Genomic DNA, 16,918 nt, shown 5'->3' on the forward strand with positions numbered 1-16,918 from the left:
TTACACTGATTGCATTTGGCATCTTATGGGCAGATCCTGATCTGATTTGACTACTTAACCCCAAGTGCTTGTGGGAACATTTAAATAGTGTTAAATAATAACAATAACAGAGCTTTGGGTGGTTGCTTTACCAGGGGCACATAGTATCTATTTGGATGAACCTGTGGAAACAGTGTTTTTCCCAATAGGACCTGCTACTGGCCCTTCCTTTACACAGGTGCTAGGAGCAGGAGTCTCTTTTTATTGTTACTGTTTTCTAGGTGAGCACTCTAGTCTCTACTTGTAATCTACATAAAAAATCATTAGGGAGATATTTTACACTTTTTAATACTAGGTCTTGCAAGTCCAGTGTTTCTGTTACACTTAACTGCACATTTCAAGTGCTCATGGCACTTGATAGACACTATAGTTTCAGATTACCACAATGACAGCTGGGTTGTTTCCTATCAGCTCAGTACTAAACAGTTCACAAAGAAGATCTGGGCTACTCAATACTGATGATGATAATAAAAACTCACTGCCATCGAGTTGGATCTGACTCATAGCGACCCCTCCTTGGGTTTCCAAGACAATGTCTCTCTGAAAGGAGATTAACCAATCTCCCTACTGAGGAGTGGTTGGTGGGTTTCAACCGCCAGGCTTCTGGTTAGCAGTCAAATGCCTTAGGCACTACGTCACCAGTGCTCCTGATGATGATAAGAGTCAATTTAAATAAATACTCACTCTGTGTCAGATATTATGTTAACTGTTCCACAGGCAATTACTTCATACTCAATTACTTCATACAAGAACCTTATTAGGGAGGAGTTATACTATACTCATTTTACCAACAGGAACATCAAGACTCAGAGAGGTCACGAAGCATCTCTGAGATCATATAGCTCCTGAGAGGCAGAGCTAGGATTTGAACCTGGGGTCTGGCTCCAGATTCCGGAAGCCCCCTTAACCATTCCACTGACTGTCTCACGGTGACTGGCAGAGTAATTGCTCCACATTCACAGATGAGTAAACTGAGTCTCAGAGAGAAATGGCTTCCTGCTGACTGCAAAGGTGGCCAGAGGCAATGCTGATGCAGGGACCCCGGCTGTGGGGCTCTAAGTGGAGAGCTCACTCCTCTCCAGCCTGGTGTCTTGTCTCTATTACATCCCCAGGGTGTGCGGTGAGGGGGGCAGATTCATGTGGGAACGATCCCCAGTGCCTATGTAGCCACATGGTCCTCAGGGCCTCAGTAGCAACAAATCATGTCTTGAAGCCATGCAGGGCACTCACTTTTGCGTCACCAGAAGAAAGGTACAGCTGTGACTGGCAGGGGAATGTTTTTCTTGGGAGAAGTGAGGGCAGTGGGTGGCAGGAGCAGGGAAGGTCTATGTGTCCCATAGGAAAAACCCTTGCACTTGAAGCTTGGTAAGCCCTTCACTCAGAAAGCAGTATATATGCTGGGACTGAGATCAGTCTTTACTTCCCTTGCTCATCTGTTCATTCATTCATCCAAAGTCATTGAATGCCTCTCCTATGCCTAGACCTTTGCCAGGTGCTGACAGACCCCACAGTGACCAACCCTGGCATGACCCTTGATCTCACAGAGCTGGCCAATGTAGAAGTCACTGGTAAACACATTCCTAATTATAAAAGGTATAAAGTACACCAAGAGAGATAAACAGGTGAAGGGTGGGATTTGTGTAGCTTGTCAGGGAGAACATTTCTAAGGAGGGGGAATTAAGCTGAGATGAGAAGGAGTGAGTCAGGAGGAAAGTAGGGGAAGGGTATTCTAGAAGGAATAATCCAAACATGGAAAGGCTCTGAAAATAAGCAAATACGTAAATACGTTTGGCAATGTCATAAGTGCTACAAAGAAAAATGAAAAAACAGAGAGTGACTGAGGTGGGCAGGGGCTGATTTCTGTAGTGCAGTTAGGGAAGCAGGTGACCTCTGAAGAGACCTGAACGAAGGAACAGAAAGAGCTGGAATCGGTAGAAAAGGGATGGGGAAAGGTGGAAGGTGTGACAGTAGGAGGGGGTGGGGGTTCAGAAAGAGACTGATTGAAGTCCCAAGAGGTGACAGGTGAGGGTGGAAGATCAACAGCTTCTCCCCCGTGAATAAGTGCAACCAGGCCCATTTTTGAGATGCCAGTTCTGACACACATGGGAGATGGCTCTTCTGTGGGGGCAACCCTGGCAGAGGCAGGGCAGCCACAGGTCAGGGTCCCAGCATAAGGGACACTTGCCTCCTCTTGAGGGTCCAAGGATCTGGCCCATCACTGTAGCCTCACTAACCACAGAGGCTGATAGTAAAATCTTATTTTTTGAATCACAAGTGAATTGTCCATCATCACATCCCATGGGATTTAATTTCATTGTAAAAGTTATAGCTAATTATTGAGTTCTCCATCACAGTCTTTAAGGAAAGCAAGTCATCCTCTCATCAGAAAATTGCTCGACTGTCTCCACTTTGTAAAGGTAATTTTCTCCTCCTTTTTCCAGAGATTTAACACTACCTCTGGGGAGCCCCACAGACCCTTGACTTCTACTCAGATCTTGGTCGTCTCATCTGCAAAATGTGGATGATAACAGAAACCCCTCGTAAGGTGTGGTGAAGCTTAACAATAATAAGATGTAAGGTGGCTGAGGCCTATTATGTGTCAAACACTGTTCTGGACCATGTAAAGAGGGTTCTATTATCACCTTCACCTTAAACATAAGGAACCTGAGGCTCAGAGAAGTGAACTAATTTTCCCAAGGTAAATTCCCAACTAGTAAGCATCAAAGGCAGATTGTAAACTCAGGCAGGCTGTCTTCAGAGCTCACACTGGCAACTTCAATACAATAGCTGGGGCAAGGCAAAAGGGGAGCAAGATCAAGGAGCAGCATTTTGGGGAGTAGAGTAGGGAGGGCAAATACTGTGGTTAAACTAGGAGCTGGCCTAGGCTGGGTTGAAGAGCTAACTATAAATCCCAGGAGGGCATCATCATATCCCAGCCCCTGGCCCACAGTGAGGGCTCAAGTCAGTATGTAGGAGATTCATTCCTTTAACCAGTATGTATTCAGTGCTTCACTGACAAGGCAGAATGAACTTCTTAAAATAGAGGTCAGACCATGACGGCACACCTCTGCTCAAAATCCAACTCCTTATTACACTGAAAATGGAAATCTGCATAACCCTACTCTACCTCATGCCCCACTTTCTCTCTGGTCGCAGGTCCTCCACTCCCCGTCAATCATGTGCTTCCCTTCCCCCCACATATCACACTTTCTTTCCTCAAACGTGGCAGGAACTGTCCTGCAACAGGCCACAGGGCCTTGGAACCCTACTCCCTCCTACCGGCACAACTATCCACCTTTCCCATACATTTTTCACTTGTTCTGTTGCTTCGTTCAGGTCTCTTCAGAGGTCACCTTCTTTCATAACTGCACTACAGAAATCAGCCCCTGCCCACCTCAGTCCTTCTCTGTTCTTTCATTCTGCTTCCATTTTTCTTTGTAGCATTTGCAAAGACATTGCCAAACCTGTTTATGTATTTATTTTCCTTCTCCCCTGTAGAAGGTCAGCTCCATGAGGGCAGGGATTTTGTCTGGTTTGGTAGTACAGTGTCTTCAGAAAACGTATCAGGACTTCAGTGAATATTTGTGGAAGGAATGAAAAAAAGAAGGGAGGAAGGGAAACCCAGAGGGAGGGGAGAGAACAGAAGGTAAGGTCAGACAGACTCAAGGGTTGCTTGTTTTTCTGAGTTTTCTTTTAGGCTGAGAGAGACTTAATTCTACTTACATGCAGTGGAGAAGAGGTAGTTGAGAGAGAAGGGTGAATGAAATATGAAAAAGAGGATAAATGAGATTCACCAAGAAGGAAAACATGACAGCAGAGCTCAGGTGAAGGGACCACTCTCAGGGCCTCCTACATTTGCTCTGATAACAGGACCACAATGCTACAACTCCTGGGTAAGGAAAGAAATGGAAAATTCCACCTGCAATGAATGGTTTTTGAAGAGGTTAGCAATCTTAACAGAGAACTTTTGGCTACTTGTCCCCTATGAGAAATCATGAAATCCATGATGGACCTCAGAATCCCCATTCCCCAGCCCTGTGAGGGAAGCGTGGCTGTGAACTCCCACCAACAAGTCCCTGTGGAGCCCAGAGACCAGCCCCACCAAGCAAGACTGGAACAGGAAACCCTCCAGAGGGTAGCAGGGAACAGGAGCAGGCAGGTTAAAGGCTTTTTCTTCCCCTTGTACCTATTTCAGTGGGGCTCCCACCTCATGATTAGAAATCAACTCTTGCCTCGAGCCTCAGCAGCATTACTGCACCTGGCTGTGTCTTCCCATCACAGCACCAGCCGAGGCAGGCATGCAATCAGAAAGAAATGGCCTTGTCTTGCCAGGAGACCACACACAACACAAGGGAACTATTGGTTTTGAATGCATGGCACTCACTCAGGGTTATGACCTTCAAGACAACCTCAACTTTCCTTTCTAGGGGCTGAGATAGCCTCAGCCTGTGTCTTGGGTCTGTCTATACTGGTCTCTCTGTCTCACCATCTCCATACATCAGTGGCTCAGATAAGGAGAGTCTTCTGAACAGCTCAGCCATTGCTATTCTCATCCAAAAGATGCTCTTTGAAGTTGTGCATTTTTTGCGATCTTGTGATTAACTGCCTTTGCTACAATTCTTGGAAATAAGCTCTTGTCTGGGTCCAAATCAATATATGCTTATTTAACCTCATATGACTAGAAACCTTTGCCCTTCCCCCTAGCTAGGGATTCCCTCCTTCTGTACCTTATTGAACTGATACCCTCCTCCTATGTTCTATCCCTGTAAGGCCAGGAAGGAATGGTTGAGAGAGTCTGCTGACTCTGGACATGGCAGCTGACATTACTCACATGGACTTAACTCAACCTTGCCATTGCTTTCAACATCACTGACTGAGCACAAAGGACATGCTAGGTGCTTACAGCCATTAGTGCCTTTAGTCCCCCCTTCTTTAAGTAACTAAATTGTCTCATGCCTTATTCGGCTTCCTATTTAAAGATAAGGAGACTGAGGCTTGGAGAGGTTAAATGACTTGACCAAGGCTGCAGAAACTGGTTCCTTTTCTTGCTGACTCCACTGAGGGGCTAAGGGCTGATTCTTGGATGCACAGACAAACCGGAGAAGCACTGTGAGGTTTGATATGGGCACTGTCAGTATAAACGTGAGATGTGGGAAGACAGCTGTGGAGGCAGGAAGGGGATCTTTAAAGGAAGTTCTAACTCTTGTGTAGACTGCACCCTGATCAGTGAGCATGCAGTTTACAGAAACAAGGTGCTCTCCTAAAGTGATCTCATTCCTCTTGTGCTATAGCATTTCCAAAGAACTGGGGGTGAGGGGCATCACAATCTGTCACTACCTGGCAGCTAGGCAAAAGGAAGGCTATGAAAAAAGCAGAAAGATAAGGTCAGAGTCCGAACGCTGGGAAAGCTGTTGGCTCAGGCCCTGCCAGGTAGCTGTGTGATACGTGAGACTTGGGATTTTACATCACTGTCAGGTACAGGTGCTGACTGGCTGTGTGGCCCCAGCAGATCACTCAGTCACTGTGGGCATCAAGGCATCTCTTATCATGTGGTGATAATTCTTGAGGTATTCTGAGGCATAGGAATAATTCACTTCAACCACTTATGAAGAAAGCATTAGAAAACCCTAGGCATTATTGCTAATTATTTTAATAGTTCATTAATAACATCCTCATTTGTTTGTCCAAGTTGCTTCTATTAACCTTGGATAGTCTGGCTGGTTCCCTTACCTCTAATAACATCTCTGCTATCGCTGAAGGCTTCCATTTATGCTTCTCATCCTCTTTTATCTGTATTTCCTCTATTACTTTGGAGTCCAAAGATTTAGGTCTGAAGCTGGCTCTAACCCTTATGTGCTGTATGACTATGACTCAGCTAGCCGCCAGCTCCTTATCTGTAAAATGGGCTGAATCCATAGACCCTGACCTCACTGAGTGGTGTGAGGCTCAGGTCAGCTGAAATTTACAAACTCAACAGGGTATGGATGTGTGGTGAATTAATGCCTGCTCTGATTATTTTTATTCATTTATTTGTTTTTGAGTTCACCCCAGGCCCTCTGATTTTATGAGAAAATAAAAACACTGGATAGGCTTTCAGGACCTCAGGTATGTGTCTGTTACTGAGAAATCATTACCATGACTCCTAAGGTCTAATGGTCAAATGGAAGGACACAAAAACATTCAGGTTCCTGCAGAAACTCCTCATTGCCCCATGGCCTTGTTTTCAAAGGAATTGTGTATGTGTGTGTTTAATTATAGTGAATATATATGTTTTTGAAAATGGTTTATACTCAAAGCTATGAAAAATATAATGAAAAGAAAAATCTATGATACAAAGTACCACAAAAGCTAATTTTACCTTCCACAATTTCTGATGCATCCTGGGACTGGCCTCCCCTCCCAAGCCTCCGTGTACCTCTGTACTCACACCCCAAGCAGGACACATTCCTGCCACTTCTCAGGGGTGCTTTCTCACCCAAGGAAACAGGCCCAGCCATGCCTGATGTCCCCACCAGGGAGAAAGAGGATGACAGCAGAGGACCACAGAGCGTGAGTTTGTGGACAGCAGTCTCACCCTCCACCCTAGTCTTTAAGGTTCTGGAAGCCACAGTGCAAGTATGGCAGGGGTTAGGGAGTACTGGGGATCCCCTTTCTACAGTTGAGGAAACTGATGTCCACAGTGGGAAGGGATGAATGTTAGGCCACAGATGGAGGCGATGTCAGATCAGGGGGTGGGGCCAGGGCACCATTATGGACTTCTAGCAGGTTTAACCTGGAAAATCCTGCTGGGTTTTTAAAAAACCTAAGGGGCTGTCCTGTGGAAGGAGAAACCAATGTTCTGGGAGGTCCAGGAGCTGGGCAAGTGGGAGCAGCAGGGAAAAGGACAGCCACTCATTAGCCAGATGAGCTCTCTAATAGGTCATTAGGAAAGGTTGCTCCGGGTGCTGTGAGCAACTAACTCATCCCTGAAGGCATGTGAGCTGAGCCTGGCTGGCCCATTTCCCAAGATCATGTAAAGGGGTTTTCTGCACTGGGCAGAGAGGGTAGGAAGGTTCTGTACAACCCTAGGGGGTTTCTGAGCTTTTGGGCAAATTGAACTGAGATTCAAGCAGACAGGACAGGACACAGCGTGCCAAGGAGGTGGCAGAAAGTGAGGCTCCCCTGGAAATCTTCAAAGCATACCCATCTCTTCATTCCCTCCTCCCCTCCTCATCTCCTACCCCTGAGTTCGGAATGGTACATACCAGGATGTCCAGGCAGGCAGCCTTCAGCAGGGTGATTTGGTCTGCGATGGTCAAGCCAGTGAAGCCCGGAAGACGTTTAGCAAACTCCACAATTTTAATAATGCACTTGGTGGCCAGTTCACTAAATTTGTCCCAGAGGCCCAGATCCAGACGGACTCGATGGTCAGCACTGGAGTTCTAAGAGGGAGAGAAAACACCATCAGGTCTACGTTCTGGGAACCCCAACGGCAGGCCAGGAACTCAACACACTTTCTATTAATAGAAATTCCAGCCTTGACCAGGAAGCTTCCAGGTGGGGTGGCTGAGCCTTTAGCTTGGATTCATCTTTTTCATTTGCTCAAAGCTTTAGGCCTGTACTACTGTGCTACTGGGTAACCATCACTTGCTGTCAAGTCAGTTCTGACTCATGGAGACCCCATGTGTGTCAAGAGTAGAACTGTGCTCTGTAGGGTTTTCAATGACTGGTTTTTCAGAAGTAGATCACCTTCTTCTGAGGTACCTCTAGATGGACTCAGACTCCAACCTTTTGGTTAGCAATCCAGCAGTAACCTTTTGCACCTTGATCCCTCATACAGGGATCAAGTAACAGATGAGGGAAAGTTTCTCTGTGTGCAAATATTCCAGCTAATAACTGAAGAGGAAATGATAGAATATGGATACACCTTTTGCCACTCTGATGAATTAATGGCTCTAGCAATCGATCATCAGTAGTTACTGGAAACAAAACCAAAAACCCAAACCCAGTGTCACTGAGTCAATTCCAACTCATAGCAACTGCCATGAGGTTTCCAAGGCTGTAAACATTTATGGAAGTAGATTGCTTCATCTTGGTTACTAACATCTTAAAAAGAGGCAACGTGCCATTTGCACCTCCCAGTGGAAAAATACCTCACCCCTCTATGAAATAGTCTGGCCCCAAATTAAACCTGAATCAGATCAAGCTTCTAGGTGTAACTACAGTAAATTCAGGAGCTAGAAGAATGTGATAACCACCACCATGGGGATGCAATCATCAGCATCCAGGGTGTAGAAAACTCTATAAACCAATGATCTGTTGTTGTTATAATTATTATTATTTAAAATAGGTTGCAAAGAGAAAAAAGAAGTGTAAACAGAAACCTATAGATTAAAAGAAACTTAGTGTTCATTAACTGGTGAATAGATAAATTATGATACAACCATGCAACAGATTGCTATTCAACTACAAAAAGAAGCTGCATTGATACATACTACAACATGGGTGAAGCTCAAAAGTATTGTGCCAAGTGAAAGAAGCCAGACATCAAAGCCTACATACCATCTGACTCCATTTATATGACATTCTCAAAAGACAAAACTATAGTGAAAGTGCGTAAGTTTCCAAGTGCTGGGAGGTAGGGCAAGGGGACTCACTACAAAGGGGCAAGTGGGAACTTTTGGGAGTGATGAAAATGTTCTACACCCTGACTGAGGTGTTAGTTACATGACTATACATGTATAAATGTATGTCAAATGCATTTAACTGCTCATTTAAAAACATTAATTTTACATTATATAAATTATACTTCAATAAACTCGGCTTAAAAAAGATTTAGAGAACTTATCACCTAATCACAATGCTTGGGCTTCATGTGAATTCTGATTCAAACAAACTATAGAGAAACTGTGATATATATGAGAAAATTGGAAATCTGAGATATCAATGAATCCTTGTTAATTTTATTTTAGGAGGAATGCTAATGGCATTATTATGGGTTTTTTTTCTGTGAAAGTTTCTTTTAGAATACATTAAATTATTTATAGATAAAATGATGTTTGGAATTTGCTTCATAATAATAGGTAATGCAGGTAGAGAGAGAGAGAGAGAGAGAGAGAGAGAGAGTGTGTGTGTGTAGGGGGAAGGATTAAGAAATGAAATAAGATTGGCCATGGAATGATCACAGGGCTTCATTATACCATTTTATACTTTTTATACATCTCTACTGCTGCTTCCATTGGAAGATAATTTATATTGTTGTTGTTATTAGGTGCTGTCAAGTTGTCTCCAACTCACAGAAACCCTATGCACAGCAGAATGAAACACTGCCTAGTCCTGTGCCAGCCTCATGATCCTTGCTACACCTGAACCATCGTTGCAGCCACTGTGTCTATCCATCTTGTTGAGGGCCTTCCCCTTCTTTGTTGACCCTCCACTTCTCCAAGCATGATATTCTTCCCCAGAGAATGGTTTCTTCTGACAACATGTCCAAAGTAGATGAGACAAAGTCTGGGCATTCTCGCTTCCAAGGAGCATTCTGGCTGCACTTCCTCCAGGACAGATTTGTTAGTCCTTTCAGCAGATCATGGCATTCTTAGCATTCTTCTCCAGCACCACAACTCAAAAGCATCACCTCTTCTTTGATCTTCCTTATTCATTGTCCAGCTCTCACATTCATAAGAGGCGACCATGGCTTGGGTTAGGCCCATCTCAGTCTTCAAGGAGACATCTTTGCTCTTTATCACTTGAAAGAGGTCTTTTGCAGCAGATTTGCCCAGTGCAATACGTCATCAGATGTCTTGACTGCTGCTTCCATTGGAAGACAATATCAGCCTTCTAGTTCTCATCAGACCCCCGGAGGACCAAGTTCCTGTAGGATCCATTACTCTTGTATAGTCACAAACCCAATGAAGGGGAAGTGTTCCTCTCAACCCTTCAATGAGAGCGTTAAATCTCTGCCACCTACGGGCTGAAGCTCCTACCTCCATTCAACTGCTCATTTTGTTCTTCACTCATTTATTTAACTTTGTCCTTTCTACCCTTACTACCTCCCTCACTCTCTTCCTAACCAAAGTGGGGTTGTGTCTACCTGATCTCCAAACCTGGCCTATTCCCCACTTGGTTGATGGGTTTCACCTCTAATAAGTGAAATCATCTCCAACCCTCAGTTTCCCCATCTATGAGTGGGGATATGATTCACAAAGGCACTGTGAGGAGTACGTAGGATCACAGAGGGAAGGAGGGAAATGGTACGTGACATACTCTGGAGGTTTGGCACTGTCAGACCCCTTCCCCCAGCATCCCATACACATCCATGTGCTGCAAGAGGTTTTATATCAGAGAAATGACTTTCCTGTCCTCCATTCTCACGTGCAGAAGTTACATCAACAGCAAGGTCCCACATATAGCCTATTCCCCATTACTCATTACAAGCCACAACCTATCTCTCCACAGTTACAGGTCACAGAGGATGCTCAAAGGACACACAGGCAATAGAATACCATTAAGAACTTGCCAGAAATTACTGAGGGACACAACTTTTGGTCAACATCACATTCCAACATACCCAAGACAGTAATGTTTTTTGTTTTAAAATTTCCTTCCTGTAATCTCCACAGGAAATCTTCTGACCTTGGCCATAGCTCTGTCTGGTGCTCGTATCTCTAATCTGAATGGAGGTGAATGACAATCTTTAATCTCTGCCTTCCCAGCAATCCCCACTTCTGCCTCTGGAAAAACTTGGGGAACTGCCCCACCCCCATCTTAATCCATGACATTTCGTTGGTGCTGTCTAACTCCCTCAAGTGGCTGGGAGGACACTTGACTCTGGTCAGGCCAATCAATGGTCCCTCCTCCCAGCCACAGTGGTGGGTTCGGGAAAAGACTGGTAACTCATAGCAAAACAATGAGGCTCAATATTGAGACTTTGGATGAAACAACTGGGAAAGAGAAGCTCTTTGTCAGTGGGGGTTGCCAAGAGCTTTCAGGAACTACCAGGTATTAAAGGCCTCCTGGAAAATAAAACCAACTCAGAGCACAGCAGAGCTGAAAGATGGAGAAAGAGAAGAGTAAGTAGTCCAGTCTTGAAGGTGTTGTTTGAGCTGCTAGTTCCTGCCATACCTGATCTATTTCAGGATTCATTTTTCTTTTCTTTTCTATTATTTTCTTTGTTGTTTTTTCCACTTTCTCATTTTTAAAAAATCTGAGTCAGTTTGAATTTCGTTTCTATCATCTACAACTGTAAGAATTCTGACTAAGGCACAGTTATGGCTTAAGAGGGTTTAGGTCTGAGACTTTCACATTCTCCTAAAGAACTGTCAAGACGCAGTCTACAAAGACAATGTTCTACTTCCTACTTTGCTGAGTAGTGACTGGGGTCTTAAAAGCTTGTGAGCTGACATCTAAGGTGAAACTGTTGGTTTCTCCGTGTCCAGAGCACAGAAGAATGAAGAAAATCAAAGACATGTGTAATTAATCTGTGCAAAAGACTAACGCACCACAAGAACCCCAGCCTCTATCATCGTGAGATCAGAAGAACTAGATGGTGCCTAGCTACCACTGTCTTTGTGGACTGTTATGCCAACTGATTTTGATGTCCCCAAGACTACGGTCCTGAGCCTCCAGGCCCAGTAACTCATTCCCTCAACGTGTTTGGTTATGGTTAAGAGGTTTTCATAACTTTGCCCCCTGTATGCTCTACTATATTCATGGGTATATTTGTAGCACATAGAAATACACAGCTAGAAATACCCTCTGTCAAACCTATATTTATTCACAAGTATAGTCCCATTCACCTTCCCACTCCTGTTCAGCTTGCTTTATTCATCCATGTATCCACTCGTAGATTGTTATTACTGTTATTACAGGATTGGGCATGTAATACTATTGCCCTTTGCTGCCTTTAATACTTGTGCTCCTCTCAGTGTCTTCCTTTGCCTTGATCATTTTGTGCTGACCTCCCACACTGTACATTACCTTTCTCTTCCCTCAAGTTGTCTAACCCTCTGGTTTGTGCTTTAACTTCCTTTCCCCTCCTACCTCCTTCAAAGAATGTTTCTTTCTGTGAGTAAACTTTTTCTTGACTTTACAGTAGTGGTCTCATACAATATTTGTCCTTTTGTGATGGATTAATTTCACTCAGTATGTCTCCCAGAATCATCCATGTGGTGAGGTGTTTGACAAATTTGTTGTTCTTTAACATTGCTTAGTATTCCATTGTGTGTATGTACCATGGTTTGTTTATCTGTTCATCCACTGATGGGAACTTGTTTCCATCTTTTTGCTATTGTGAATAATGCTTCTATAAACATGGGTATGCATATATCTGTTTGCATTGTGGCTCTTGTTTTTCTAGAGTATATACCTAGTAATGGGATTGCTGGATCATAGGGCATTTCTATATCCAACTTTTTAAGGAATCACTATACTGTCTTCCACATTGGTTGCACCATTTTATACTCTTACCAGCACTATATGAGGGTGCCAGTCTCTTCACACCCTTGCTAACATTTGTTGTTTTCTTTTCTTTTTTTTTTTTTTTAACTTTGCTATTAATGTGGGGGCATTATCTCATTGTTACTTTGATCTGGCTAATGAAGGAGCTCTGGTATCATAGTGGTTTAAACATTGGCTGCTATGGTTGCTAACTGGTGGTTTGAACCAATGGCTGCTCTGCAGGAGAAAGATGAGGTAGTCTGCTTCTGTAAAGATTTACAGCCTTAGAAACCCTATAGGGTAGTTTTACTCTGTCCCAGATGGTCAGCATGAGTCGGAATCTACAGTGGCTTTTGTGTTTAATGGCTAATGACTGCAAGTATTTCTTCATGTTTGTTGGCTACCTGAGTGCCTTCTTTAGTGATATGTCTGTTCATGTTCTTTGCCCATTTTTTAATTGGATTGTCTTTTCCTTGATGAGGTGTTAAAATTTTCTATACATTTTAGAGATTAGTCCCTTGTCCAATACATTGATGCCAAAAGTTTTTTCCCAGTCTGTAAGTTCTCTTTTTACTGAAATCTTTTGATGTGTATGTATGTTTAATTTTCATGAGGTCTCAGTCATCTAGTTTGTCTTCTGCTGTTTTCGTATTTTTAGTTATATTTGATAATGTATTTATGCCATGTATGAGGGCCTCTAAGTTCACTCCTACTTTTTCTTTGATGATCTTTATGGTTTTAGGTTTTACACTTAGGTCTTTGATCCATCTTGAGTTAATTTTTCTTTATGGTGAGAAATATGGAACTGTTTCATTTTTCTGTAAATGGATATCCAGTTTTGCCAGCACCATTTGTTAAAAAAATGATCTTTTCTCCATTTAATGGGTTTTGTCTCTATGCTAAAGATCAGCTGTCCATAGGTGGATGGATTTACTTCTGGGTGCTCCATTCTGTCGCATCGGTCTATTTATCCATCTTTGTACCAGTACCAGGCTGTTTTGACTACTGTGGCAGTATAGTAAGTTTTGGGATGGGGAGTGTGAGATCGGGAGTGTGAGATCTCCTACTTTGTTCTTCTTCTGTAGTAGTGCTATATTTATCCAATGTCTTTTTCCTTTCCATATAAAGTTGGTGATTATTTTCTATCTCTTTAAAGAAGGATGATGGTATCTGGATTGGGATTACATTATATCTGTAGATCATTTTGGGTAGCATTGACATTAACACAATGTGAAGTTCTCTTAACCATGAGCATGGTATATTCTTCCATTTATGTAGGCCTCTTTTGTATCTTGTAGTAGTTTTGTAGCTTTCTTTATATAGGTCTTTTGAGTCTTTTGGTTAAATTTATTCCTAAGTACCTCATCTTTTAGGTTGCTATATTAAGTAGTATTGGTTTCCTTTTCAGAGTTCTCTTTTCTAGTAGAGAAATCTGACTAATTTTTGTATGCTGATCTTGTATCCTTCCACTCTGCTGAATCCTATTAGTTCTAGTAGTTTTTGTGTTTAGTCTCTGGGATTTTCTATGTATAGGATCTTATCATCTGCAAATATAGATAGTTTTACTTCTTTGCCAATTTGTATGTCTTTTATGTCCTATTCTTGTCTTATTGTTCTGGCTAGGACTTTCAATACAATATTGAATAGGAGTGGTGGTAACAGGCATTCTTGTCATCTGGCTCTTGTTCACAAGGGGAATGCTTTTAGTCTCTCTCAAATTTGAATAATGTTGGCTGTTGGTTTTATATATATGCCCTTAATTAGGTTGAGGGACTTCCCTTCAGTTCCTATTTTGCTGAGGGTTTTTATCAAGAAGGAGTATATATGTTATCTGCATCAATTGACATGATTGTGTGGTTTTTTCCTTTGTTTTATTTGTGTCATGGATTACGTTGATTATTTTTCTAAGGTTGAACCATCCGTGTGTCCCACTTGGTTAAGATGTATTATTGTTTTTGATAAATTGTTGGATTCTACTGGCTAGGATATTGTTGAGAATGTTCACATCTATGTTCATGAGAGATACTGGTCTATAATTTTCTTTTTTTTGTGGTGTTTGTGTGGTTTTGGTATCAGAATTATGATTGCTTTATAGAATGAGTTTTGGAGTATTACCTCCTTTTCTATGTTTTGGAATATTTGAGGAGAATTGGTGTCATTTCCTATCTGAGTATTTCATAGTATTTGCCAGTGAAGCCATTGGGCCAGGACTTTATTCTTGTTGGGAGCTTTTTTTTTTTTTTTTTTAATGATCTGTTCACTTTCTTCTTTTTTGATGAGTCTGTTCAAATTTTCTACCTCAGATTGTGTTAATTTGGGTAGGTAGCATGTTTCTAGAAATTTCTTCATTTCTTTTAGCTTTTCAAATTTGTTGGTATATAGTTCTTCATAGTATTCTGTTATTATCCTTTTTATTTCAGTTGGTTCTGTTGTGATATTGCTTATTTCATTTCTTATTTGTGCTATTTGCATATTCTCTTTTTTTTTTTCCTTTGTGACATTCAGCAATGTTCTGTCAATTTTATTAATCCTTTCAAGGAATCAATTTAGAGTCTTGTTGATACTTTCTATTTTTTTTGTGTGTTTGTTTGTTTTGTTTTCTGTTTCATTTATTTTTGCTCAAATCTTTATTATTGCTTTTCTTCTGGAGACTATAGTTTTTTGTTTTTGTTTTTTTTTTTTTGTCATCATTGCTCTTTTTCTAATTGTTGCAGATGTTGGGTTAAGATGTTGATTTGAGTTTTTGCTTCTTTTTTGTATGTGTGCATTGATTGCTGTAAATTGTCCTCTGAGCACTGTTTGTGCTCCAAATATTTTGTATGTTGTGTTTTGATTCTCATTTGATTCAAGGAAATTTTTTATTTAATTTCTTATTTCTTCTATTATCCTGTAGTTTTAAAGCAGGGTGTTATTTAGTTTCTATGTTTTGGTCTTGATTTCCTTGATCTTCCTGTTGTTGACTTCTAATTTGCATTGTGATCTGAGAAGATGCTTTGTAGAATTTTGGTGCTTTTAAATTTATTGAGGCTTCCTTTGTGGCCTAAGATATAGTTTATTCTGGATAATCTTCTTTGTGCATTGGAAAATAATGCATATTTTGCTATTGTTGGGTGGAGTGTTCTGTATGTCTATGAGGCCTAGTTGGCTGATTGTGTTGTTTATATTTTCTGCATCTTTGTTGAATTTCTTTCTTGTTCTGTTCTTCATCAAAAGTGGTGTATAAAAAACCAAACCAAACTCACTGCCATCAAGTCAAAGCTGACTCATAGCGACCTCTCCTTGAGTTTCCATGGCTGTATCTCTACAGAGATAGATTGCCCAGTCTTCCTTCTGAGGAGTGGCTGGTGGGTTTGAACCACCAGTCTTCTGGTTAGCAGTCAAATGCCTTAGGCACTATGCCACCAGAGCTCCTAGTCTCCTACTATTATTGTAATTGTTATGTGCCGTTGAGTCAGACTTGACTCATAGCGACCCCTCCTTGGGTTTCTGAGGCAGTATCACTATGGAAGTGGATTGTCCAACCTTCTTCTGAGGAGTGGCTGGTGGGTTTGAACCGCCAGCCTTCTGGTTAGCAGTCAAGTGCCTTAGGCACTATGCTACCAGAGCTCCTAGTCTCCTACTATTATTGTAAAATAGCCTGTCTCTCTTTTCAATTCTGTTGAAGTTCATGTATTTTGAGGTCTTTCACTGGCTGCATAGATATTTATTGTGGTTATATTCTCTTGTTGTATTGACTTTTTTAATCATTATACAATGTTCTTCAGTGACTCTTTTGCTAGTTTTTGCCTTAGTCTATTTTCTCTAAACTTTCTTTATCATTCCTACTCTGTTTTGGTTGCCATTTGCTTAATGTATGTTTTTCCATCCTTTGATTTTTACTTTTATTTTTGTCTTTGTGTCCAATGTATGAGTCCTGCAGACAGTATACTGTTGGGTAATGTTTTCTTATTCATTTTGCTACTCTCTGTCTCTTAACTAGTGCATTTAATCCATTTACATTCAGTGTAATAATCAATAGGTATGTATTTACTGCTCTCATTTTGTTGTATGTGTGTTGCTAATATTTCTTTGTTCCATATATTTTTCTATGCTGAGTTCATTTTGTTTACAGATTTTTTTATAACTTCCTTTTTTACTGTTGCTTTAGTCTTCATGATTTTCTTCTTTTTTATTTTGAGAGGGCTTATTTAATTTTTCAAAGATTACCCTGCAATTTATTATTATCTTCCCCAGTCTGTTCTATCTTGATATCACCTTGACTTCTTCTCCATTTGGAAGTTCTCTAAGTACACCATCTGCTAAAAGGGCAAGGAGGCCACATCTCCTGACCTCCTCTAACCCCACAAGAGGAAGACAGGATCACCATCAGTAACCCAAGGTCTATTCCTCCAAGGCCAGACATGCTTCCTCCCTCCATCCCTTTCACCAACTGTCTGAGGTTACCCTATGATTTATAATTTTCTCC

General features: G+C 41.7%; 1 protein-coding gene across 1 annotated transcript in view; it reads right to left on the reverse strand.

Moving 5' to 3' along the window:
* Positions 1 to 16,918, reverse strand: part of RARB (retinoic acid receptor beta) — a 609,455-nt gene that overhangs the window by 9,911 nt on the left and 582,626 nt on the right. The window contains exon 5 of the mRNA XM_007936376.2: positions 7,284 to 7,460. Coding sequence (XP_007934567.1) covers positions 7,284 to 7,460 — 177 coding nt within the window. The remainder of the gene's footprint in view (positions 1 to 7,283; positions 7,461 to 16,918) is intronic.

The sequence above is a fragment of the Orycteropus afer genome, unplaced genomic scaffold (assembly GCF_000298275.1).
Source record: "Orycteropus afer afer isolate SDZICR_OR568_19922 unplaced genomic scaffold, OryAfe1.0 scaffold00003, whole genome shotgun sequence".
Lineage (NCBI taxonomy): Eukaryota > Metazoa > Chordata > Mammalia > Tubulidentata > Orycteropodidae > Orycteropus > Orycteropus afer.